Source organism: Salvelinus alpinus, chromosome 25 (genome assembly GCF_045679555.1).
Source record: "Salvelinus alpinus chromosome 25, SLU_Salpinus.1, whole genome shotgun sequence".
Classification (NCBI taxonomy): domain Eukaryota; kingdom Metazoa; phylum Chordata; class Actinopteri; order Salmoniformes; family Salmonidae; genus Salvelinus; species Salvelinus alpinus.
This window is the reverse complement of record NC_092110.1, coordinates 2,562,087-2,586,841: the sequence shown is the minus strand read 5'-3', so window position 1 is coordinate 2,586,841 and position 24,755 is coordinate 2,562,087. Positions and strand designations below refer to the sequence as shown.

Sequence of the window (24,755 nt, the reverse complement as noted above, 5' to 3'; positions counted from 1 at the left end):
TAGGTCATTTAGAATACGCTCTTATCCTTAGCGACTTGGTCTCCAGCCAGTGCATTTAACTAAGATAGGTAAGACAACCACATGTCAGTCGCATATTGCATTGCTGAAATAATACTTTTCAATACTTCCTAAACAAACACAATAACCTACATGTTTCTGTGTGCAAAAATGAGCACGGGACGGGAAGGGAGTGATTTTTAATCGGAAAGGGACAGGAAGTTCCATTGTTGTAGAACTGTTGCGGGATCAGGACAGTACAGGAAAGTAATTGACAGGACAAGACAGGACAGGAATTCATTTTCACTCCTCAACCTCTAATGTGCACCTGCATGCATATACAAACACACACGCGCACACACGCACACACACACACGCACACAGACGCACACACACACTTGCCATAGTCAAGTACAGACAAAACCCTATCCTGGTATCGCTGTGACATGCCTGGTTTTTAAATGTCATTTGATGTTTTGTTTGAACTGTAAATTCCTGCACTGCAGCCAAACCTTTATTGAATAATGGACAAGTGTGTTTTCAGATAATTGCTTGATAAATTCATTGCTAATCACTTGTAGAGAGTAAAGTCCCATCTATGTGTGTCTTTGTTCTTCAAAAGAGATACCTCTGGTACATTGAAAACAAAGGAAACATTCTGCGTGATGCAATCCTGCTCTGTGTGCATACATGCATGTGTGTGGACAGTGGCTGACACATTAAGTTAATATGCTCCTGGGAAGTATCAGATTTTCTTATGCCAATGGTAAATGCCACTACTTTTACCAATTTCCACAGAACATTTTCCAAAACACATTTACTTGCATATTGCAGATGCAAAGTTTGGTAACAGAATAATGGTTTGTGTTTGTGCCGTCATTCGGTTACCAAACTTTGCATTGGTGCTGTTCTTCAACTAAATGTGGTTTTGTAACATTTTCAGTGGACGTTGTTAAAAGTCGTCCTTGAGCATAGTGTTTTATGGTTTGTTTAACTTTGCAATCATTCGTTTCTGTTTGAAATACGCTTTAAAGTGAAACATCTGAGTCTCAGCATCATTCTGTTAACGTGGAATTTCCCCATATGCAGATATTTACTATGACGCCACAATCATCAGTCACTGACTGGGACTGGTTTAATAGATTTACTTGAGTACATTACGTGTGTGTGTGTGTGTGTGTGTGTAGGCATGTGCTTGCATACATGCACGTGATCTTGCATGCATGTGATTTCTTGTATGTTGGTTTCTGTGAGTGTGTGTGTGTGTGTGTGTGTGTGTGTGTGTGTGTGTGTGTGTGTGTGTGTGTGTGTGTGTGTGTGTGTGTGTGTGTGTGTGTGGAACAGTAAAGCCCTTCCATGTGACTCACAGTTCGCTGCCATCTGCTTAGGGCTGTATACCTGTCTCCATGGCAACACCACTGCCATTGTCATGGAAAGCCAGCAGTTGCTGTAGCAACAGAGAAACTTATATATGTGTGTGTGTGTGTGTGTGCAATACTTGTTCTTTTGTTCAGGCATGTTTTTATAAAGTTCATATTTTATGAATAATATTGCATGGATGTGTGTCTCGATTTGTTTTGTGTGTCTGTGCACTTGTGCGTGCTTGTGTGCATACTAGGCATGCATTCACGCACGCACACAGGTGTAGCATGCATAATACATTCCCTTATCACGCTAGACTGGAAAAATCTGGAAACCAAACATTGAAGTGAAATTGGATGTTGAAACCACTATCGACCAATCAGTTTCAATGATAAAAATCCTGTAAGCTTCTACCGCACGTCGTTGTTCCAATCTTTGTTAATGAGTTATTAACGATGCTAACAGGACTTGTGTGTGTCAATAGGCCACTTTTCAGAGTGGAGGGTTTGAATTGTGTCATTCGCAGAGCTATTCCATCTATACTATTCAATCTTTCTGTTTAATGAATGGTGTTTGTAAATGTTTTCCATGTTTGTGTATGTGTGTGTGTGTGTGTGTGTGTGTGTGTGTGTGTGTGTGTCTGTGTGTGTGTTAAACTGTTTAATGAATGAGTGGGATGATTGTGTCTGTTTTCATTAGACATTCAGTGAAAATGCATGAATCTATTACCTACGTTATGGAGAGGAGGACAGGAAAGGACAGGAGAGGAAGAGAAGAGAGGACAGGAGAGGAGGAGAGGGGAGGAAGTGTGGATTGGATGAAGATGTGAGGTTTTGTCACTGGTTAAAGTGGTAGTGTGATTGTGGTATGTAGAGGATGTGGTATGTAGAGGTCTTTATGTTGCCTACTGTAAGGGATGTCCTTGTATGGAGTGATGTGATGGTTCAAACGGTGTGTGTATTAGCAGGATTCCTGCAGATGCCTGCTGTCAGCGCGTGTTTGTGTGCGCATGCACGTTTGTGTGTATGTGGCAGTCAAAGTGTCCTTGGTTTCCATGACGCTGTTTATGAACACAATGTTTCAGTTTGACACCTCATGACCGTGTACACACACACACACACACACACACACACACACACACACACACACACACACACACACACACACACACACACACACACACACACACACACACACACACACACACACACACACACACACACACACACACACACACACACTCACACACACAGTGTTTTGTATTGCTATCCTTGTGGGAACCAAGAATTTATTTCCATCCAAAATCTTATTTTCCCTAACCCTAAATCGAACCCTAACTTAACCATAAGCCTAACCGTAACCCCAAAGCTCTAACCCCAAAACTATACCTAACTCTTAACCCTAACCCTAACCCCTAACCCTAACCTTAATTCTAACCCTAACCCTAAACCTAAACCCTAACCCTAACCTTAATTCTAACCCTAACCCTAACCCCTAACCCTAACCTTAATTCTAACTCTAACCCTAACCTTAATTCTAACTCTAACCGTAAACCTAACCCTAACCTTAATTCTAACCCTAACCCTAACCGTAAACCTAACCCCTAACCCTAAAATGGGGACCAGCTCGTGGGCCCAGCTAAATGTCCCCACTTTTAAAAAAACAATTTTCATTGTTTTACTATCCTTATGGGGACTTCTGGTACCCACAAGGATAGTTAAACAAAAACACACCCCACACACACAAGTTTCATGTTTTATTAGTCATATGTACAGGATACACATGGTATACACCGTTGAAATGCTTACTTGCAGGTTCTTTCCCGACAATGCGACAACAATAAGAAATAATAAAAGATAAGAATATGAACATAAAGTAAATGGCTCAATAGAATAGAATAAACGTTTTAGCATAAGTATAGTACAGGAAGGCACAACTTATAGTCCAATATTTACATGTGTATTGGGGAAGGGGCAAGTGTTTAAATTGTGCAGTATTTAGCAATCATAATAAGAGCCTGGTAGCAGCATATGTGATGTGTGTAGTATGAATGTATATGTGTGTGTGTGGATGAGTGTGTGGATGTGTGTGTGCGTGAGTGAGTGCATGTGGGCTAAGGTGCAGGTGGTTAGTCCAATTCTGGGGCGGCAGGTAGCCTAGTGGTTAGAGCGTTGGACTAGTATCCGAAAGGTTGCAAGATCGAATCCCCGAGCTGATAAGGTAAAAATCTGTCGTTCTGAACAAGGCAGTTAACCCACGGTTCCTAGGCCGTCATTGTAAATAAGAATTTGTTCTTAACTGACTTGCCTAGTTAAATAACACTTAAAAAGTGTTCAGCAGTCTGACGGCTTGTAGATAGAAACTGTCTGTTGGTATCAGACCTCATGCGCCGATACCTTCTGCCCGACACAGACACACACAGTCCTATAACTAAATGCAAATGCCACTTTAGTGCTCTCTCTCTATCTCGTGGTAAACATTGATTTAAACCTTGATTAATGCCACTGTTTTTCTTGTGTTTCTGTGGTGACCATGGCAACATGCAGATTGAATGCCCTGAGTGCCAGACCGTAAAGATCAAGCCAGATAAGATTATCAAAACCAAAACCAACATTTCATCTGCATTGAAATAGAACATGTCATTTACAAATAGAAGAGTTGGTCTATATTGACCAGTATTTAGAGGTTACCTTGACAATCTCTGTTTATGCTGAGTGAGTGCCTGTAAATCTCTCTCTCTGTGTGTTTTTGTGATTGTGTGTGTGTGTCATTGAGATTAATGTGTGTAATGCTTGCTAATGGGGCAGGCTTATTACTGTTGTAGAAAGGTGTGGCCTTTTAGCTCTGTCCGTCTGTGAGGTTCAGCTGTGTGTGTGTTTGCGTCCTGTTAGCTGTTTGGTTCAGCAGTTTAATTATTTACACAGGGAAACATGGTCGACACAGAGGGATGAGACACCGGGGCAAGAGCATCTGCAATCTCTCTCTCTCTCTCTCTCTCTCTCTCTCTCTCTCTCTCTCTCTCTCTCTCTCTCTCTGTCTCTGTCTCTGTCTCTGTCTCTGTCTCTGTCTCTGTCTCTGTCTCTGTCTCTGTCTCTGTCTCTGTCTCTGTCTCTCTCTCTCTCTCTCTCTCTCTCTCTCAATTAATTACATTGAAAGGGCTTTATTGGCATGGGAAACATGTTTACATTGCCAAAGCAAGTTAAATAAATAATAGATAAAAGTGAAATAAACAATCAAAAATGAACAGTAAACATTACACGCACAAAAGTTCCAAAGGAATAGAGACGTTTAAAATGTCATATGATGGCCGTGTACACTGTTGTAACGAGGTGCAAATAGTTAAAGCACAAAGGGAAAATAAATAAACATAAATATTCACTGGTTGCCCTTTTCTTGTGGCAACAGGTCACACATCTTGCTGTAGTGATGGCACACTGAGGGATTTCACCCACTAGATATGGGAGTTTATCAAAATTGGGTTTGTTTTCGGTTTGTGGATCTGTGTAATCTGAGGGAAATATGTTTCTCTAATATGGTCATACATTTGGCAGGAGGTTAGGAAGTGCAGCTCAGTTTCCAACACATTTTGTGGGAAGTGTGCACATAGCCTGTCTTTTCTTGAGAGCCAAGTCTGCCTACGGCGGCCTTTCTCAATAGCAAGGCTATGCTCACTGAGTCTGTACATAGTCAATGCTTTCCTTAAGTTTGGGTCAGTCACAGTGGTCAGGTATTCTGCCACTTTGTACTCTCGGTTTAGGGCCAAATAGCATTCTAGTTTGCGCAGTTTTTTTGTTAATTCTTTCCAATATGTCAAGTAATTAACTTTTTGTTTTCTCATGATTTGGTTGTATCTAATTGTGTTGCGGTCCTGGGGCTCTGTGTGTTCTGTTTGTGTTCGTGAACAGAGCCCCAGGACCAGCTCGCTTAGGGGACGCTTTCTAGGTTAATCGCTCTGTAGGTGATTTCTCTCTCTCTCTCCCTCTCGCATAGTGGGTGTATTACCAGTAGAAGTCATTGAGGTTATGCTGATGCTACTAACAGACATGGACTGCAGCTGTAAACTCTGCTTAATAACGCAGCAACAGGTCAGGGCCGATCCTGTGGTCGCTCTGCCCCTAGTCATCACCCCATCAGGGATCCTCTGCCACTATCCTCGGCCTGCCCTGCTCTCTCACTGATCCCCTGAGCGATCTGTCCCTCTGCCTCCAGTCGCCTGTCCTCCAGCCTCACACTCTGCCCCTCTGCCTCCAGTCGCCTGTCCTCCAGCCTCACACTCTGCCCCTCTGCCTCCAGTCGCCTGTCCTCCAGCCTCACACTCTGCCCCTCTGTGAACTCCTGGGCTATGTGCCTGCTGATGTGTGCCCAGTCCCTATACCCCCTGTCTCCTGTCTCCTGTCCCCTAGCCCCAGCCCCCTCCTGATGATGTGTACCCTGGCCAGATGTTATCCTCTGTGTAGACAGATGTTAGCCTGCCAGGGTTAGCTGGTGTTAGCACGCACATCCTCTGCTACGCACCCAACCGCTCTCGCTCTCTCTCGCTCTCCAGTGGACATAGATCTGTTACAGGAATATTTTTCTCAGATCTTCAAACACTAAAGGGGCAGAAAACTCTTCCATTGTTGTGTAGCTATTGTTGTTGGAAGGAGGGGTAATGCGATGTGGGTTTTCATTGCCAAAAATACCTGCAATCAGTCAGTCTGCTCATCACACACACACACACACACACATACACACACACACACATACACACAGATGTTTTTAATAGGTCAATTTGAAGGGTGTAAAATAGCTGTAGTTCAGAGATCACCCCTTCTGTTCTCTATGTGTTGTGACTCATAGGCCAGGGGAGCTCATGTTAGACTAGAAAAGTCCTTCAGTCTGCTGGTTTATAGACCACCTTTTATAGAGAGAGAGAGAGAGGGGGGGGGTAGAGTGAGAGAGGGCGTAGAGAGGGAGGGCAGAAAGAGGGAGAGGAGGGGGCGGAGAAGACGGAGAGGGATTCTTTTATTTAAATACCTTTATTGGCCCAATAGTTACATCATTAAAAGCACAAACTTTACTACATTTTAACGGACCTAGAAAGTTAGAACCAAGCCCCCTCCCGTCCAGGAGAGAGAGAGAAGGGGAGAGGGATACCCCCGGCAAACACCGTTATTTGTTTTCTGTTCATCGGCTGATGAGTCAAATTGTTGCGTTCATCCGACCAGCCTTTTACTCTCTCTCTCTCTCTCTCAGGAGGAGAGGAGGAGGAGAATGTTGTTGTGACAAGTAAAGATAACTGTGGTGGAATGTCATAGCAGACAATGACAGGGGATGAGATCACCATGCTCTCTCTTTCTCTGTGTGTGTGTGTGGTGTGGTGTGTGTGCGTGCGTGTGCATACACTCCTATGCTAGGGGAGCCCATGGTGTGAAGCATTTTCTAGCATGGTAACACTGAGTGAGCACTAGTCTGGACAGACTGAAAGAGAGGGAGAGAGGAAGGGGGGACTAGAGTGACGTTCTCACAGTTGAATTAATGCCAACTAGAGGGGAGATCTCAGTGAAATGTTCACTGTTAATCCTGGCAGCGCGTGCTCAAAGGGGAAAAACTGAGGTGGTGTCATGCTGGAGTGAATCTTAATGCTTCATGCTTTCTTCACTCTGAGTGGATTTACTTTCTGCAAAGACAAGGGAATTGATCCCACAGTACCTTAATACGGCAGAGATTTTAGTGGCTGTGCCAGTGTGACAAAATGGAGAATGTATTCGTAGAAATCAACAGTGTGTATGTGTTTGCATGTGTGTGTAGGTCCTCTGATCTATCCTCCGGACACTACCACTCTTTGAAAGGTGATCTTCACTAATTAGGATGATATAGCTAATTAAATGCAGCTAATAATCCTTAATAATCCTCAATCTCTCTCCATATCTTTCCCTCTCCTCATTTTCCCACCTCTCTCTTTCTCTCTTTCAATCTCTCTCCCTGTCTTCCGATTGCCCTCTCGCTCACTCTCTCTCGCTCTCTCTCCTGGCCCTCCACCGGTTCTAATAGAGGGTGGAAGTCAGACTGGATTCAGGATAGGGTTGGTGTTTCAGAGTTCTTTGGCCTGTAGCTTGCTTTAGGTTTGTTTAGTTTGACCTTCACTTGTACAGTTCAAAGTACCCTGTTAGTGGCCAGATTGCTAGTTCACATGGAAAAGTGTTAGACTGTGTTTTTTTTTAGGTTGGGGAAGCATGGGACTCAGTGACTTTGTAATAACATTGTAGAAGGACACTAGACATTAATTAAAGTGATGCATCAGTAAAGGTGAAATAAAAAATTAAATAAATAAATACAAGTAGGGTCACGAGCCAAAACGGGTCCTTGAAAATGGTGCACAATTGTGTACTATGTCATCGTTTTCGTTTTATTCAGTATGTTACGTCCTGCAAAGAGATAAATCGTACAATATGTTACGAATTTGTAAGTGCTTAAGATCCCGGACTGCTTCTTTAACTTAATGACACTTTTGGAAAGTGCACTGCGTGACTAACGCTGTAAGACACACTAACCATATACAATTTGATAGAGGCTTGGAGAGATGCTGTCTGGGGCGAGCTATTTGTGCAGATTATTTTGGATGGGGTGTGAAGTTAGTTGAGCTGTCTCTGCTTTTTCCCCCATTGACTATCTCTCTCTCTCTCTCACACACTTTTGTTCCACTGTGAAATGGAGGAAATAAAGGCTGTAATTAAGGAATTTAAATATAGGAAGTCGTCAGTGTTCCATAAATGTATTTCACCTTTATTTAACTAGGCAAGTCAGTTAAGAACAAATTCTTATTTACAATGACAGCCTAGGAACAGTGGGTTAACTGCCTTGTTCAGGGGCAGAACGACAGATTTTTACCTTGTCAGCTCGGGGATTCAATCTAGCAACCTTTCGGTTACTGGCCCAACGCTCTAACCCAGGGGTTCTTAAACCTTTTCAGCCTGAGACCCAAATGAGAAATTCTGTTTTCCTGGGACCCAAGCTTAGGAAAATATGCAACTATACGTAAATATCAATACATTTCATTACCCTTATGCCCCCCAAAAAATGCAATATAGACAAAAACAAATAACAATGAAATACCCATAAATATATTTTCATGTTTATTTTCCCCCATTAAAAACACTCTTACACACCTGTCTAGGTTGGAACTGTTGTGGTTAAAATACAATAAATAATTTCATTCTGAACTGGAATGAACAGATTGATCACATCCCACAGATGTATAACAGAACACACACACAGGCTTTTTGATCGTGCATCCCTAAGTAACAGTACAGATAAAAAATGATCTGGCCCACTGTACATTTTACTGTAGAAATGATTATTGATAGAAAGTCTAGGTTGGAACTGTTGCTCTTAAAATACATCTGTTTTATTCTGAACTGGAATAAACTGATTGATCACCTAACACAGAACACACACACAGTCCTTTTTATTATTATAATTTTTTTTTTCACCTTTTTTTAACCAGGTAGTCCTAATGAGAGGTGTGTGGCTGGTTGAAGTTTTCAACAAGCATGTCTATTCTGAGCTCAGCTTTTGACAGTGCATCACTGAGGTCATGCTCAGCATTGACACTGGTTCTGTACTTGAGAACCCTGACTTGCATAGGTATGTGATGCCAAACTGGATCAGCTTCCTGCTGCAGATGAGCAACCCAGAACTGTGTGAGTGTTTGTCTCAAACAGCATCTTGCTTCAATCAGTTTATTCCAGTTCAGAATAAAAATGATTACTTGCAACAGTTCCAACCTAGACTTGTTTTCAACAATCATTTCTACAGTAAAATGTACAGTAGGCCTGTTCATTTTTCATCTTCATCTGAACTGTTTCTTAGAGTTGCTAGTTAGCTTGCTTTGGCTAACGTGAGCTATTAGCTGTGTAACATTACAAGGCCAGGGGGATTGTTTGAAAGAGAAACTCACATCTACTACTATGAGAGTTAGTACTCCCTTATTTCTGCTTATCATCACCTGTTATAAAATGACAACAATGCCTTGCTAGTTGACTTACTTTTCCACTTTCGAAGTGCTATTTCCTGAAGCATTCTGCCCTGTTCTGAAAGAACTCCCTGGGTTTACCGTCACGCTGTGGATGTTTGGTCAGGACGTGTCGTTTTAATAATTTGTTCGTTTTGAGAGACTCATTACTAAGCACTTCCCCACACAAAACACATTGTGGGCGCTCCTCGTTATTTCTCAAAGTTTGTATGAAAGAGACAAAAAGTATTTCACTGTATTTGCGTTTCATGACGATTGAGCTCAGTCAGAGCTTGTGGCTAGCATGAGTCCATTTCGTGACAGCGGTGAGTGATGGCGAGTGGGAATAACAGGTCAGTGGCTCGAACGACAGCGCTGCAGCGTGTGATTGCGGAGTGATCTTCAACAAAACTGTAGAAAAAAAAGATCCAGTAAACAGCGAAGCACATGGGCATCTCCCACTCGCGCTGCTGCCAAACTGAGCAGAGACCGCTGATAAGCAGAGAGTGCAGTGAGTCGAGAGCGCAGATGCACTTGGCCAAATCAATTCCAGTAATTCATGAAATAATTAGACATTTACGTCGCGACCCACCATTAACAGGGTCGCGACCCATATTTTAAGAAACGCTGCTCTAACCACTAGGCCACCTACATCCCCTGGTCCAGGTCAGGGTGAGGACAGTGTTGTTCCCAATGTTGTTCCTCACAGATCCACCATTCACAGTGGAGGACAGAGAGATGACGGGATGGCAGGAGGAGGAGGTGGAGGGATGAATTGATGGAGGGAAGGATGAGGGTGAGGAGAGGATGATAGTGGGCTCAGGACTGTGTTTCTTAAGTGTGAGAACGGAATAAATGGAATCGAGGAGGGAGGAGGAGAGGAGAGAGGGATAGAGGAGCAGGAGTAAGAGAGGAGGGTGAAAGGAATTGAGTAAGAGAGGAGGAAAATGAGAGTGAGCTGTGTTTTTTTTGCGTGAGAAAAGGAGGAATTCAGGGGTAGAAGGGAGGAGGAGAGGAGGAGGATGATAATAGAGGGCTGTGTTATTTAGCGCGGGGGGCTGATGGGATTAACTGGATGGGCTGTGAGATGGAGGGATGAATCATCAGAGCGAGAGAGGGAGGGAAAGAGAGGGAGAGAGGGCGAAAGAGCCTTCTGCCAGGACCATCAAACACCCGCTTTCACACACACACAAACGCCACACACTCCGCGCAGCACGCCTGTTGCCTAGGATACCACTGTAATCCAACCGCCTCCCCCTCCTCCCTACAGCCTCCATTCATTTCTCTGTCTCTGTCTCCCTCTTTTCTTTCTCTCTCAGAAGGGGACGACCACTGTAATGCAACCGAGCCCCACTTCTTCTTTCTCCACTCTCCCTCACACCTCTCTCTCATTTGCTCTCCCTCTTCATCTCTCTCTCCCCTCAATCCTTCTCTCCCTTTCTCCACTCCCCCCTCAACCGTCTCTCTACCTCTTTCTTTTTCTCTCCCCTCTCTCTCTCTCTCTCTCTCAGTTTTTTCCCTCTGATGGGGGTTGTATTGAGTGTACTGTCTCAGAGCAGAGAGTTGTGCGAGGGAAAGAAATGCGAGGGAAAGTGCTCTAAAGCCCATCGATTCTTTCCTGATTACTGAACGTTTGGAATTCCAGCTGGCACAGCCCCTTTTCTCTCTGAGAGACGGATAGAAATAATCCCACAACTCAAGAGGAAACACACACACGCACCCATACACACACACACACACACACACACACATTTGTGCCTTTATGTCTTGTGCATAACTTCCTGGTGGACCTGATTGATATTACATTGTGGTAGCTTTTCATTTAAGCATCAGACAATAAACATATTTCCACCTAAAGCTGTCACTAAGTTAATGACCCTGTGTGAAATAGGCATTAAAACCTGCCATCACACTAGCTTTCTCTCAATGTCCCTCCTCTCCTGCGATTAATTACTGGCTGGTAATTAGAGTTGATTATCTTTGTTTAAAGGTAGCACAATAACTTACTTCACATTCAGACACAAACCTGGGCTGGTTGATAATTACAGTTGTGTAGGAAATATGTTGGTTTGAAATGAGAAATGTTTTGTATTTTTTTGGCTTTGTTTGTATGTTTTATGGTCTGATGTACACTTACTTACCAAAAGTGTGTGGACACCTACTCATCGAACAGCTCATTCCAAAATCATGGGCATTAATATGGAGTTGGTCCCCCCTTTACTGCCATAACAGACTCCACTCTTCCGGGAGGGCTTTCCACTAGATGTTGAAACATTGCTGCGGGGACTTGCTTCCATTCAGCCACAAAAGCATTAGTGAGGTCAGGCACTGATGTTGGGCGATTAGGCCTGGCTCGCAGTTGGCGTTCCAATTCATCCCAAAGGTCAGGGCTCTGTGCAGGCCAGCCACGTTTTTCCACCCCCGATCGTAACAAATCATTTCTGTATGGACCTCACTTTGTGCACGTGGGCATTGTCATGCTGAAACAGGTTGTCACAAAGTTGGAGGCACATAATCGTCTAGAATGTCATTGTATGCTGTAGCGTTAAGATTTCCCTACACTGGAACTAAGGGTCTGAGCCCGAAACATGGAAAAACAGCCCCAGACCATTATTCCTCCTCCACCAAACTTTATAGTTGGCACTATGCATTCGGGCAGGTATCGTTCTCCTGGCATCCGCAAAACCCAGATTCGTCCGTTGGACTGCCAGATGGTGAAGTGTGATGCATCAATCCAGAGAACGCATTTCAACTGCTCCAGAGTCCAATGGCGGCGAGCTTTACACCACTCCAGCCGACGCTTGGCATTGCACATGGTGATCTTAGGCTTTGGTGTGGCTGCTCGGCCATGAATACCCACTTCATGAAGCCCCCGATGAAACGTTATCGTGCTGATGTTGCTTCCAGAGGCAGTTTGGAACTTGGTAGTGAGTGTTGCAACCGAGCATATATGATTTTTAAGTGCTACGCGCTTCAGCACTCGGCAGTCCCTTTCTGAGAGCTCGTGTGGCCTACCACTTCGCAGCTGAGCCGTTGCTCCTAGACGTTTCCACTTCACAATAGAAGCACTTACAGTTGACCGGGGCAGCTCTAGAAGGACAGAAATTTGACAAACTGACTTGTTGGAAAGGTGGCATCCTAGGATGGTGCCACGTTAAAAGTCACTGAGCTCTTCAGTAAGGCCATTCTACTGCCAGTGTTTGTCTGTGGAGATTGCATGGCGGTGTGCTCGATTGTATACACCCGTCAGAAACGGGTGTGGCTGAAATAGCCTAATTGTCACGTCTACGGCTGCTCCTCCCCTCCAACACGTGACCTCCTGTCCTGGGATTCATCATAACGCACACCTGGCATCCTTCATTATGCACCTGCAGATCATCATGATTCACGCCTGGACTCCATTACCTCCCCTTTATATGTCCCTCCCTTATGTTCATTCCTCAGTCGGTATTGTTTTCTGTTCACAAGCTATCTCGCCACTGTTACACTGTCTTGTTTCATGTTTGTTGTTTTAGTAATTATACAGTGCATTCGGAAAGTATTCAGACCCCTTGACTATTTCCACTTTTTGTTACGTTACAGCCATATTCTAAAATTGATTAAATCGTTTTTTCCCTCATCAATCCACACACAATACCACTTAATGACAAAGCAAAAACAGGTATTTAGACCCTTTACTCAGTACTTTGTTGAAGCACCTTTGGCAGCGATTACAGCCTCAGGTCTTCTTGGGTAAGATGCTACAAACTTGGCACACCTGTATTTGGGGAGTTTCTCCCATTATTATCTGCAGATCCTCTCAAGCTCTGTCAGGTTGGATGGGGAGCGTCGCTGCACAGCTATTTTCAGGTCTCTCCAGAGGTGTTCGATTGAGTTTAAGTCCGTGCTCTGGCTGGGCCACTCAAGGACATGTAGAGACTTGTCCCGAAGCCACTCCTGCGTTGTCTTGGCTGTGTGCTTAGGGTCATTGTCCTGTTGGAAGGTGAACCTTCACCCCAGTTTAAGGTCCTGAGTGCTCTGGAGTAGGTTTTCATCAAGGATCTCTGTACTTTGCTCCATTCATCTTTGCCTCGATCCTGACTAGTCTCCCAGTCCCTTCCGCTGAAAAACATCCCCACAGCATGATGCTGCCGCCACCATGCTTTACCGTATGGATGGTGCCAGGTTTCCTCCAGACGTGACGCTGGCATTCAAGCCATAGTTCAATCTAGGTTTCATCAGACCAGAGAATCTTGTTTCGCATGGTCTGAGTCTTTAGGTGCCTTTTTGACAAACTCCAAGCGGGCTGTCATGTGCCTTTTACTGAGGAGTGGCTTCTGTCTGGCCACTCTACCATAAAGGCCTGATTGGTGGAGTGCTGCAGAGATGATTGTCCTTCTGGAAGGTTCTCCAATCTCAACAGAGTACTCTAGAGCTCTGTCAGAGTGACCATCTGGTTCTTGTTCCTTCTCCCCCGATTGCTCAGTTTGGCCGGGTGGCCAGCACTAGGAAGAGTCTTGGTGGTTGTAAACTTCTTCCATTTAAGAATGATGGAGGCCACTGTGTTGTTGGGGACCTTCAATGCTGCAGAAATGTTTTGGTACCCTTCCTCAGATCTGTGCCTCAACTCAAGCCTTTCTCAGACCTCTACGGACCTCATGGCTTGGTTTTTGATCTGACATGCACTGTCCACTGTGGGACCTTATATAGACAAGTGTGTGCCTTTCCAAATCATGTCCAAACAATATAATTTACCACAGGTGGACTCCAATCAAGTTCTATACACCTCAAGGATGATCCATTTTGTTATTTTTTTATTTCACCTTTATTTTTCCAGATAGGCAAGTTGAGAACAAGTTCTCATTTACAACTGCGACCTGGCCAAGATAAAGCAAAGCAGTGCGACACAAACAACAACACAGAGTTACACATGGAGTAAAACAAACGTACAGTCAATAACACAATAGAAAAAAAGAAAGTCTATATACAGTGTGTGCAAATGGCGTGCAATGAAAACAGGATGCACCTGAGGTCAATTTTGAGTCTCATAGCAAAGGGTCTGATTACTTAAATAAGTTATTTCTGTTTTTTGTTTTTTTATACATTTGCAAAAAAAAGAATCTAAATGTCCTGTTTTCACTTTGTCATTATGGGGTATTGTGTGTTGATTGCTGAGGAAAATGTTTCATTTAATCAATTTTAGGAAAAGGCTGTAACGTAACAAACTGTGTAAAAAGTCAAGGGGTCTGAATACTTTCCGAAGGCATGATGGCTGAAATGGAGTCAGTGAAATGGAATCAAACACATCAAACACATGGTTTCCATGTGGTTGATACCATTCCATTGACTCCATTCCAGCCATTATTATGAGCCGTCCTCCCCTCAGCTGCCTCCACTGAAGTGTACACACACACATACACACACTTACAGTAGCTGTCAGTAGGATGGTAGCGTCATCAGGCTGTCTCTACTGCAGCATTTATAAGTATTGCATTTCATGGCCTGATAGAGTTTGTGACAATCTGAGTCATGGCCTTAAAGAAGCAGCCCCACTGATGGAAAGCTGACAGAATAATTAGGTGTGTGTGTGTGTCTGAACCTAAAATTACTGCCTGCATCGCTTCTGGCGGAATTGGATCTCTACTCTAAACTTCCTTAAAAAAAAAACAAGTACTCTCCATGGTGAAAAGACTGTTTACCAGTAGAGGCTGCTGAGGGGAGGATGGCTCATAATAGTGGCTGGAACGGACCGAATGGAATGGCATCATGCTATTTCATACCATTCCACATATTCTGCTCCAGCCATTACCATCAGCTCGTCCTCCCCAATTAAGGTGCCACCAACCTCCTATGCTGTTTACATACTGTTGCTGTGATTCTAAGCATATAGCCCTGCTAGCTGTTACTGCGTATTGTCCATACGTTAGCATATCTATAACGACCTATAGCAAGTTCAGGTGGTTGTCGTGAGATGTTAGGAAAGAACCTTCAACAGAAATGTGAGTGTGTGCATGTGTGGCTGTGCGCACATGCATAATAGCCACCTCTGGCCAGGGAAGGGACATCATATCCCATAATCCCAGTGTTTACCTAGCTAGCGCTGGGACAAATCATTTAGCTTTAGCTTAGCTCCCTGGAGCCCTGGAGCCTAGAGAGAAGAGTAAATATTAGCGGTTATCCGCCTAGCCTAGCACTGTCTTTAAGATCAATAGGGTAGATTTCTGTATTTGGCACCTGGTATCACCTGTCCCTCTGTGCAGACTTGTCGCTCCAGTAGACAGGGGCAGAGGCAGTCAGTCACAAGCTCACATACACCCGAGGACACACTCTCACAATCTCTCTTTCAATTGCCCTCGCACACACACGGCTGTCTGATATCAAGTCACTGAGCCCAAGGTCATGACTATTGATCTAACTAGAACACAGAGCAGTGCACATTCTGACACGCACACACACACACACACACACACACACACACACACACACACACACACACACACACACACACACACACACACACACACACACACACACACACACACACACACACACACACACACACACACACACACACACACACACACACACACACACACACACACACACACACACACACACACAAACAGAGACAAAATCATGTCATCTGTTGAAATGACAGACTTTTGACATTGTGAATTTTTTCCCAACCGGTCTGGTTGCTTTTGAGATGACCTGTCCCTCTCATTGAGTATTCTTCACTATATGTTACTGGAAATTAGAAATCCTCAACGCATCCCTTCCTCTCCCTGTAGCAAAGTGCTGATGCTGTCATATGGGGGACCATTAAAAAAAAACACACACATTTGTACAGGTTCCTTATTTCTTTCTGGCCTTTTTTTAAATTTTTTTTTTTACAAGAGGCAGGTTTATTGCTTTACTTATTCCTCATAATCAAATCCTGCTGGAGGCGAGGTGCGTACACACACACACACACACACACACACACACACACACACACACACACACACACACACACACACACACACACACACACACACACACACACACACACAAAGGCGAAGCACCTCTCCCAGAGGTATATAGAGCTTAGAGCGAAATAGAGTAGAATCGGTCTTATCTGACCTCCGTGCACGTCATTAACCAAACCTAGAACAAAAGGAAAGAGAGATGGAGCGAAAGAGGAAAAAAAGAGGGACTGGTTGTTTCACCTGGTGCTAATGCTGTGACAAACACACATACAGGTGGCTATCAGGGAAAGAGGATAAGAAGGGGGAGGCGAGGGGAAGGAAGGGGGTGTGTGTTGTGTCTGTGGGACTCGTGGATATGTACTGTACAATAATGCACTATGAAAGTAAATACATAATTTATTGACCTCACGGCGCCAATGGAGAGTCTTGTTATTGTGAATCTGTAAAAACAACTGTTCATTCCAACAATTTTCTCCCCCCCCCCCCCCCCCCCCATCTCTCTCTACAGAGCATTGGGAAGGGGTCCTTGTGGTGTGTAGACCCTGAGTACAGGCAGAATTTGATTCAGGCGTTGAAGAAGACACCTTACCACCCTCACGCTCAGGTCTTCTCTACTCCCCCCACCTCTCCTCAGGCATATCAGAGGTAAGACACGCATGCACACACACCCACACACACAACACCCCAGGCATATCAGAAGTACAGTATAAAAGGCAGACGGACATGGTAACTAGTGATCCACCCCCTCGTGTCAACCTCCTGCCTGGTCTCTCCCTCCCCTCACATGACACCCTGCCGTGGACTGGTTAGCAACGCCGCCTCAGGACACGCCAGGCCAGACCAGAGAGAGAGGAGGGAGGAGTGTTCATGTCAAACAGTCAGGAGAGAGAGCGGAGGGATAATGTCAAACAGTAGAGCGAGAGAGAGAGAGATCAGTGTTATACGCCCTGCCGTCTCTCTCCTCTGATCAGTGGTGTGTCCACTGATGTGTGTGTCCAGTCCACTGTAGAACAGAGCAGAGTGGTGTTGGGCCAGCGCCCAGAGTAGCGGAGTCAGCCGAGTGTGCAGGACACAGTAATGGCTTCACTGTAAAAACCCATCATCCTTAACAGGATGTGGAACAAATGGGTGGTCAGGGAGGGATACGGAGAGAGAGAAGAAGAAGAAGGGATGAGAATAGAAGACGTTCTCCCAAATGTTTCAACGCTTGAGGCCACCTTATCAAGGTTATAAGTTCTACTCTTCCAAAGACGGAGGAATCTGAATAGCACGGCCATTGTTACGCGCAGTGGGAAATTCATTCTGTAGCAGTTTAAACCGGAATATATGTACTGCAATAATTGCTTGAATATCTGTCGCAATTGTTTACTTTGTAGAGAGAGTGAGAGAGAGAGAGTCTTACTAGAGGATGTTTATGTGTGGAAGAGAAAGCTTGTTTGTTTGAGTCTTGCATGATGAATGGGATCTGGTCTCTCTCTCTTATCGCATCTCTTTTTACCCACCTCTTTCCTTCCCTCCTTCCATGAGCGGGTTCATTTATCTGGCTCGGGTTACCCTGGTGGGAGCAGTTTGAACCGGGTGAAAAAGGATTGCATTCACTTTGTAACCAGGCTGCCTCCCGGGTGTGAGCCAGGTGACCCGTTCTGGCCGACGGCGAAGTCGTCTCAAAACAAAAGTGACGTAATGAAGCGCGTGGAGCGATGAGTAGGATTCCGTGGTTTTCACATGCAAACGTGATTGTTTTTGTCATAAACGCTTCGTCTGCCTTCCCAATGAAAACGAGTTTGAACATCTATTTTATGGAAAAGAAGAGATGTATGTTTCTGGATGATGCACCCTGCTGCCTTGTTGACAACATGACCGAGCGGCGCAGATTACTGTTTGATTTGAGAAGGGCGCTCCTCCCTCTCCACTTTCATGTAATAGAACTCATCTCCATCTCCATCTCTCTCTCTCTCTCTCTCTCTCTCTCTCTCTCTCTCTCTCTCTCTCCATCTCTCTCTCTCTCTCTCTCTCTCTCTCTCTCTCCATCTCTCTCTCCATCTCTCTCTCCATCTCTCTCTCCATCTCTCTCTCCATCTCTCTCTCCATCTCTCTCTCTCTCTCTCTCCATCTCTCTCTCTCTCTCTCTCTCTCTCTCTCTCTCTCTCTCTCTCTCTCTCTCTCTCTCTCTCTCTCTCTCTCTCTCTCTCTCTCTCTCTCTCTCTCTCTCTCTCTCTCTCTCTCTCTCTCTCTCTCTCTCTCTCTCTCTCTCTCTCTCTCTCTCTCTCTCTCTCTCTCTCTCTCTCTCTCTCTCTCTCTCTCTCTCTCTCTCTCTCTCTCTCTCTCTCTCTCTCTCTCTCTCTCTCTCTCTCTCTCTCTGTCTCTCTGTCCAAATGGTATATTTCTGTGGTAGAGGCTGTAATAAAGTGTTAATCTGGCCACTTGTGCTCAGAGCAGAATGCTGCATTTTGTAGCTGCTTTTTACTCAGCACGGTTACACACGCTGACACGAATGCACGCGCATGCATGCACGCTGGCACACACACAGGCAAAAACAAACACACAATTGCATGCACACATGCATCCACGCTCACACACAAAACAGTTTGCGTTTGTTTACGTGTGTGTGTGTATCAAGAAGAGTTAGTACAGCAGCTTAGAGCATGCCAGCAATGACTGAAAGGGAGAGAAGAAGAGAGTCCCCTCTGTACTGCTACTCCACACGGGCCCTGACCAGGCTGATCACGAGAAATAGACTTTGATTTTGGACGTTTGAAAAGGTCCCCAGAACGTCTACATCTGCCTTACTCGGCTCTTACCCCAAAAATGATTGCCCAGCGCTGGCGCGACCTCATGATGCTCAGAGGCGAAGCGTGCTGCTCAGCCCGATGTGTGCTGCTCTGACCACTGCACCACGGCAGTTCACAAAGCTCTAGCAAACCGGGAGAATACTTGATGGTAATTTCGTTTTTTAAGCCTTCCCCAAACCATAGCCCTAACCTTAACCACTCGGAAACTACTTAAACTTAAACCTTTGAGTTGTTTCTGTTTTAACCCTGTAACCACGTGGGATTAACCCTCTAACCACGTGGAATGAATGCGTCAAAAATAGACATTAATCCATAATACGTCTAATTTCAAAGTGAAATTATGAGATCTTGTTGGCCTTGACAGAGCTGCATTCCTCCACTCTTTCTCTCTCTCTCGCTCTCTCTCACTCACTCACTCTTTCTCCGTACTGAACAGCTGGTCTGGCCGAGGCTCTCTGCTGAGTGTTTGCCCTTGCCGGGTGATTATAGCTGCCGTTGCTGCGGCAACAGCGACACCTCCATGGCAACGCGTAACCGAGGGAGAGGCAGGTGCGGTTGCATCACCGTGGCAATTTGTTGCCTGGCAAAAAGGACAGGCCATTAGCGTGCAAAATAAGCCATCGTCAAGGCAACACATGGGCTCACCATGGCAACAGCAGATGGCTTTGAGCCTATTCTGGGGTTGTGTGTGTGTGTGTGTCAGTCGTTAGCTACCTACTTTTGTGCATGTTCATGAGAAGCCATAAAAGCGTGAATTATGGGAGATGACAAGTGGAGGGCGAATTGCCGGAGGAGATACATTTTAGATGGAGAGAAAGAGGGAGGAGAGGAGAGCTATACGCAAGCACGCAGGCCCGTACGCATGCACACACACACACACACACACACACACACACACACACACACACACACACACACACACACACACACACACACACACACACACACACACACACACACACACACACACACACACACACACACACACACACACACTGCCGAGAGCTAACAGTTAACCAGACCTTCTGCTTCTGTGAACAAGGTGTGTTCAGCCCTCAGATGGGAAAAACAAAGCACACAAACAAGGAGAGAGGAGGACTAACGCTGTGTGTGTGGTGTTGTTTTGCTTGTTTTCTCTGGTTACTGTGGTTTGTGTACGTTGAAAGTCTTCTTTCATTCCACAACTTCTGTTTCCTTGACAAGTACCTCCAGAAGATAAAAAAAAATCAATTTTAAAAATAGTTTTATCTTTTTATGTTTCATGGTTTTCCATCTCTCTGCTTAGGTCTTTCATTGTCATACTCCCAAAGGAGAGACGTTTTTCCGTCGCATTTGCAATCGTTTTTTTTTCAATGTGTTTGTGTTCCGTTAATGGTTATGTTAGTGTCATGTAACGGTTAGCGACGGTCATGTCTGGTGTGGATGCTTGTGTGACATGTTGTTTTGGTCTTGATTCCTGGTTTGGTTCTAATGTATCAGTCTCCCCTGTTGGCAGCCTGACAACACTACACCTTAGTGTTAGGTAATAGTAGGTGACAGCTCAATGGAAAATATTCTCTGGAGTTTCCCCAATGTGTCATTCCTCTCTGTGTGTGGTGTGTGTGCGCGCGAGCCTGTCTGAAATGAAGCAAGTCAGAGACGACGGTTCACTGTCTATCAAAATAGGCACTTCACTATATGGAGTTTCTCCTCACTCTCTCTGGCAACCCCCCCCCCCATTCCTTTCTCTGATTGTCCATAAGAAATAAGAATGGCTCCATTGTGACCAGAGCGGTGAGGCTGGAGGTGTGGGCATCCTTGCTAGTTTGCCAGATGAGAAATGAAACGTGAGTAAAGGAGTGTTGCAGGAGCCCCTGGCACCAGCGGGTCCTTAGATTAGCTAAAGAGGATTGTGTCTGCTGCCCGTAGGGCGCGGGGCAGCGAGGGAAAGTGGTGGGCAATAGGATTGGAAATTAGATTATGGGAATTAAGAAAAAGGCCTGTTGCCTTCATCGTGGAGCGAGTGAGGTGGAGTGGAGCACTTAGAGTCAAGATGAGGACACAATCTGTTTTCCTCAAAGTGTGTGTGTGTGTGTTACTGAACACATGGAGCGAAGAGTTAAAGAAAGGCTGGGGCATGGACAGCGAGGGAGGAGAGAGGGAGAGGAGGGAGGAGAGAGGGAGAGCGAGGGGAATAGAGAGAGAAAGTGGGGGAGACAGAGAGAAGGAGAAAGAGAAAAGAGTAGAGAAGGACAGAAAGATAGACATGGGGAGAAGGAAGAGTTACAGAGAGAGGTATTGAGAAGAGAGAGTTAGAGACAGTAGTGTAAAGTACATAAGTAAAAATACTTTACTTTACTATTAATATTTTTGGCAATGTTTACTTTTACTTCACTACATTCCTAAGGACAGTACAGGAAAATGGTCTAATTCACACACTTATCAATAGAACATCCCTGGTCATCCCTACTGCCTCTGATTTGGTGGACTGACTAAACACACGTTTCGTTTGTAAATGGTGTCCGAGTGTTGGAGATAGCCCCGCTATCCGTATATTTAAAATGTAAGTATATTTTAGCAATTACATTTACTTTTGATACTAAAGTATATTTACAATCAAATACTTTTAGACTTTAACTCAAGTAGTAGTTTACTGGGTGACTTTCATTTTCACTTGAGTCATTTTCTATTAAGGTATCTTTACTTTTACTCAAGTATGACAATTGGGTACTTTTTCCACCACTGGTTAGAGAGGAGGACAGAAAACGAGGGATGGAGAGAGAGAGAGAATGAAGGAGAGGATTGTGCCAGAAGCCCATGTGTTTCTCATAAAAACACAAACAAAGAATGCTGTGCTTGCTGGCCTCCTGTGGTGTACACAAATGTTAGCGCTGCGCTCTCTAGTTCCACTCTGCTCTGCTCTACTGCATCCAAACACCCCCACCCCCTCTCCTCATCCCAGACCTAGTACTTACTGGCGCACACAACAACACACTCGTTGTGTCAAATCAAATCACATTTTATTTGTCACAATGCGCCGAATACAACAGGTGTAGACTTTACCGTGAAATGCTTACTTTACAAGCCCTTTCCCAACAATGCACAGTTAAAAAAAAGGATGAAAATGTGCAAATAAAAATAGAAAATAGTAACACAATGAATAACAGACCACTTTTTCTTACATTACAGACGTATATTAAAATGGATTAAATCTGTTTTTTTTCTCATCAATCTACACATAATACCCCATAATGACAAAGCAAAAACAGGTTTTTAGAAATTTTTGCAAATGTATTACAAATACAAAACTGAAATATCACAAGTATTCAGACTATTTACTCAGTACTTTGTCGAAGCACCTTTGGCAGCGATTACAGCCTTGAGTCATCTTGGGTATGACGCTACAAGCTTGGAACACCTGTATTTGGGGAGTTTCTCACATTCTTCTCTGCAGAGCATCTCAAATCAAATCAAATTGTATTTGTCACATACACATGGTTAGCAGATGTTAACGCGAGTGTAGCGAAATGCTTGTGCTTCTAGTTCCGACAATGCAGTAATAACCCACGAGTAATCTAACCTAGCAATTTCACAACAACTACCTTATACACACAAGTGTAAAGGGATGTAGAATATGTACTTAAAAATATATGAATGAGTGATGGTACAGAACGGCATAGGCAAGATGAAGTAGATGGTATCGAGTACAGTATATACATATGAGATGAGTAATGTAGGGTATGTAAACATTATATTAAGTGGCATTGTTTAAAGTGGCTAGTGATACATTTTTTACATCCATTTTTCCATTATTAAAGTGGCTGGAGTTGAGTCAGTATGTTGGCAGTAGCCACTCAATGTTAGTGGTGGCTGTTTAACAGTCTGATGGCCTTGAGATAGAAGCTGTTTTTCAGTCTCTCGGTCCCTGCTTTAATGCACCTGTACTGACCTCGCCTTCTGGATGATAGCGGGGTGAACAGGCAGTGGCTCGGGTGGTTGTTGTCCTTGATGATCTTTATGGACTTCCTGTGACATCGGGTGGTGTAGGTGTCCTGGAGGGCAGGTAGTTTGCCCCCGGTGATGCGTTGTGCAGTCCTCACTACCCTCTGGAGAGCCTTACAGTTGTGGGCGGAGCAGTTGCCGTACCAGGCGGTGATACAGCCGACAGGATGCTCTCGATTGTGCATCTGTAAAAGTTTGTGAGTGCTTTTGGTGACAAGCCAAATTTCATTAGCCTCCTGAGGTTGAAGAGGCGCTGTTGCGCCTTCTTCACCACGCTGTCTGTGTGGGTGGACCAATTCAGTTTGTCCGTGATGTGTACACTGAGGAACTTAAAACTTACTACCCTCTCCACTACTGTCCCGTCGATGTGGATAGGGGGGTGCTCCCTCTGCTGTTTCCTGAAGTCCACGATCATCTCCTTTGTTTTGTTGACGTTGAGTGTAAGGTTATTTTCCTGACACCACACTCCGAGGGCCCTCACCTCCTCCCTGTAGGCCGTCTCATCATTGTTGGTAATCAAGCCCACCACTGTAGTGTCTCTGTCAGGTTGGATGGGGAGTGTCGCTGCACAGCTATTTTCAGGTCTCTTCAGAGATGTTCGATCGTGTTCAAGTCCAGGCTCTGGCTGGGCCACTCAAGGACATTCAGAGACTTGTCCCGAAGCCACTCCTGCATTGTCTTGGCTGTGTGCTTAGGGTTGTTGTCCTGTTGGAAGGTGAACCTTCGCCCCAGTCTAAGGTCCTGAGCGCTCTGGAGCAGGTTTTCATCAAAGATCTCTCTGTACTTTGCTCCGTTTATCTTTCCCTCGATCCTGACTAGTCTCTCAGTCCCTTCCGCTGAAGAACATCCCCACAGCATGATGTTGCCTCCACCATGATTCACCGTAGGGATGGTGCCAGGTTTCCTCCAGACGTGCCTCTTGGCATTCAGGCCAAAGAGTTCAATCTTGGTTTCATCAGACCAGAGAATCTTGTTTTTTTGAGAGTCCTTTAGGTGCCTTTTGGCAAACTCCAAGCTGGCTGTCATATGCCTTTTACTGAGGAGTGGCTTCCGTCTGGCCCCTCTACCATAAAGGCCTGATTGGTGGAGTGCTGCAGAGATGGTTGTCCTTCTGGAAGGTTCTCCCATCTCCACAGAGAAACTCTGGAGCTCTGTCAGAGTGACAATCGGGTTCTTGGTCACCTCCCTGGCGGCAAGCTCTAGGAAGGGTCTTGGTGGTTCCAAACTTCTTCTATTTAAGAATGATGGAGGCCACTGTGTTCTTGGGGACCTTCAATGCTGCATATTTTTTTAGTAGCCTTCCCCAGATCTGTGCCTCGACACAATCCTGTCTCAGAACTCTACGGACAATTCCTTCAACCTCAAGGCTTGGTTTTTGCTCTGACATGCACTGTCAACTGTGGGACCTTATATAGACAGGTGTGTGCCTTTCCAAATTATGTCCAATCAATTGAATTTACCACAGGTGAACTCCAATCAAGTCGTAGAAACATCTCAAGGATGATCATTGGAAACAGGATGCACCTGAGGTCTGAATACTTATGTAAATAAGCTATTTCTGTTTTTTGTTTGAAATACATTTGCTAAAATGTATACAAATCTGTTTTCGCTTTGTCATTTTGGGGCATTGTGTGTAGATTGATGAGGGAAAATGTTTTATTTAATACATTTTAGAATAAGGCT

The 24,755-nt window shown here is 44.7% G+C and overlaps 1 protein-coding gene across 2 annotated transcripts in view; it reads left to right on the top strand.

Annotated features, from left to right (window-relative positions):
- foxn3 (forkhead box N3) overlaps window positions 1-24,755 on the top strand; it is a 104,064-nt gene that overhangs the window by 39,623 nt on the left and 39,686 nt on the right. For both annotated transcript variants that reach the window (XM_071365161.1, XM_071365162.1), the window contains exon 3: window positions 16,808-16,944. In XM_071365161.1, the coding sequence (XP_071221262.1) occupies window positions 16,808-16,944 (137 nt within the window). The remainder of the gene's footprint in view (window positions 1-16,807; window positions 16,945-24,755) is intronic.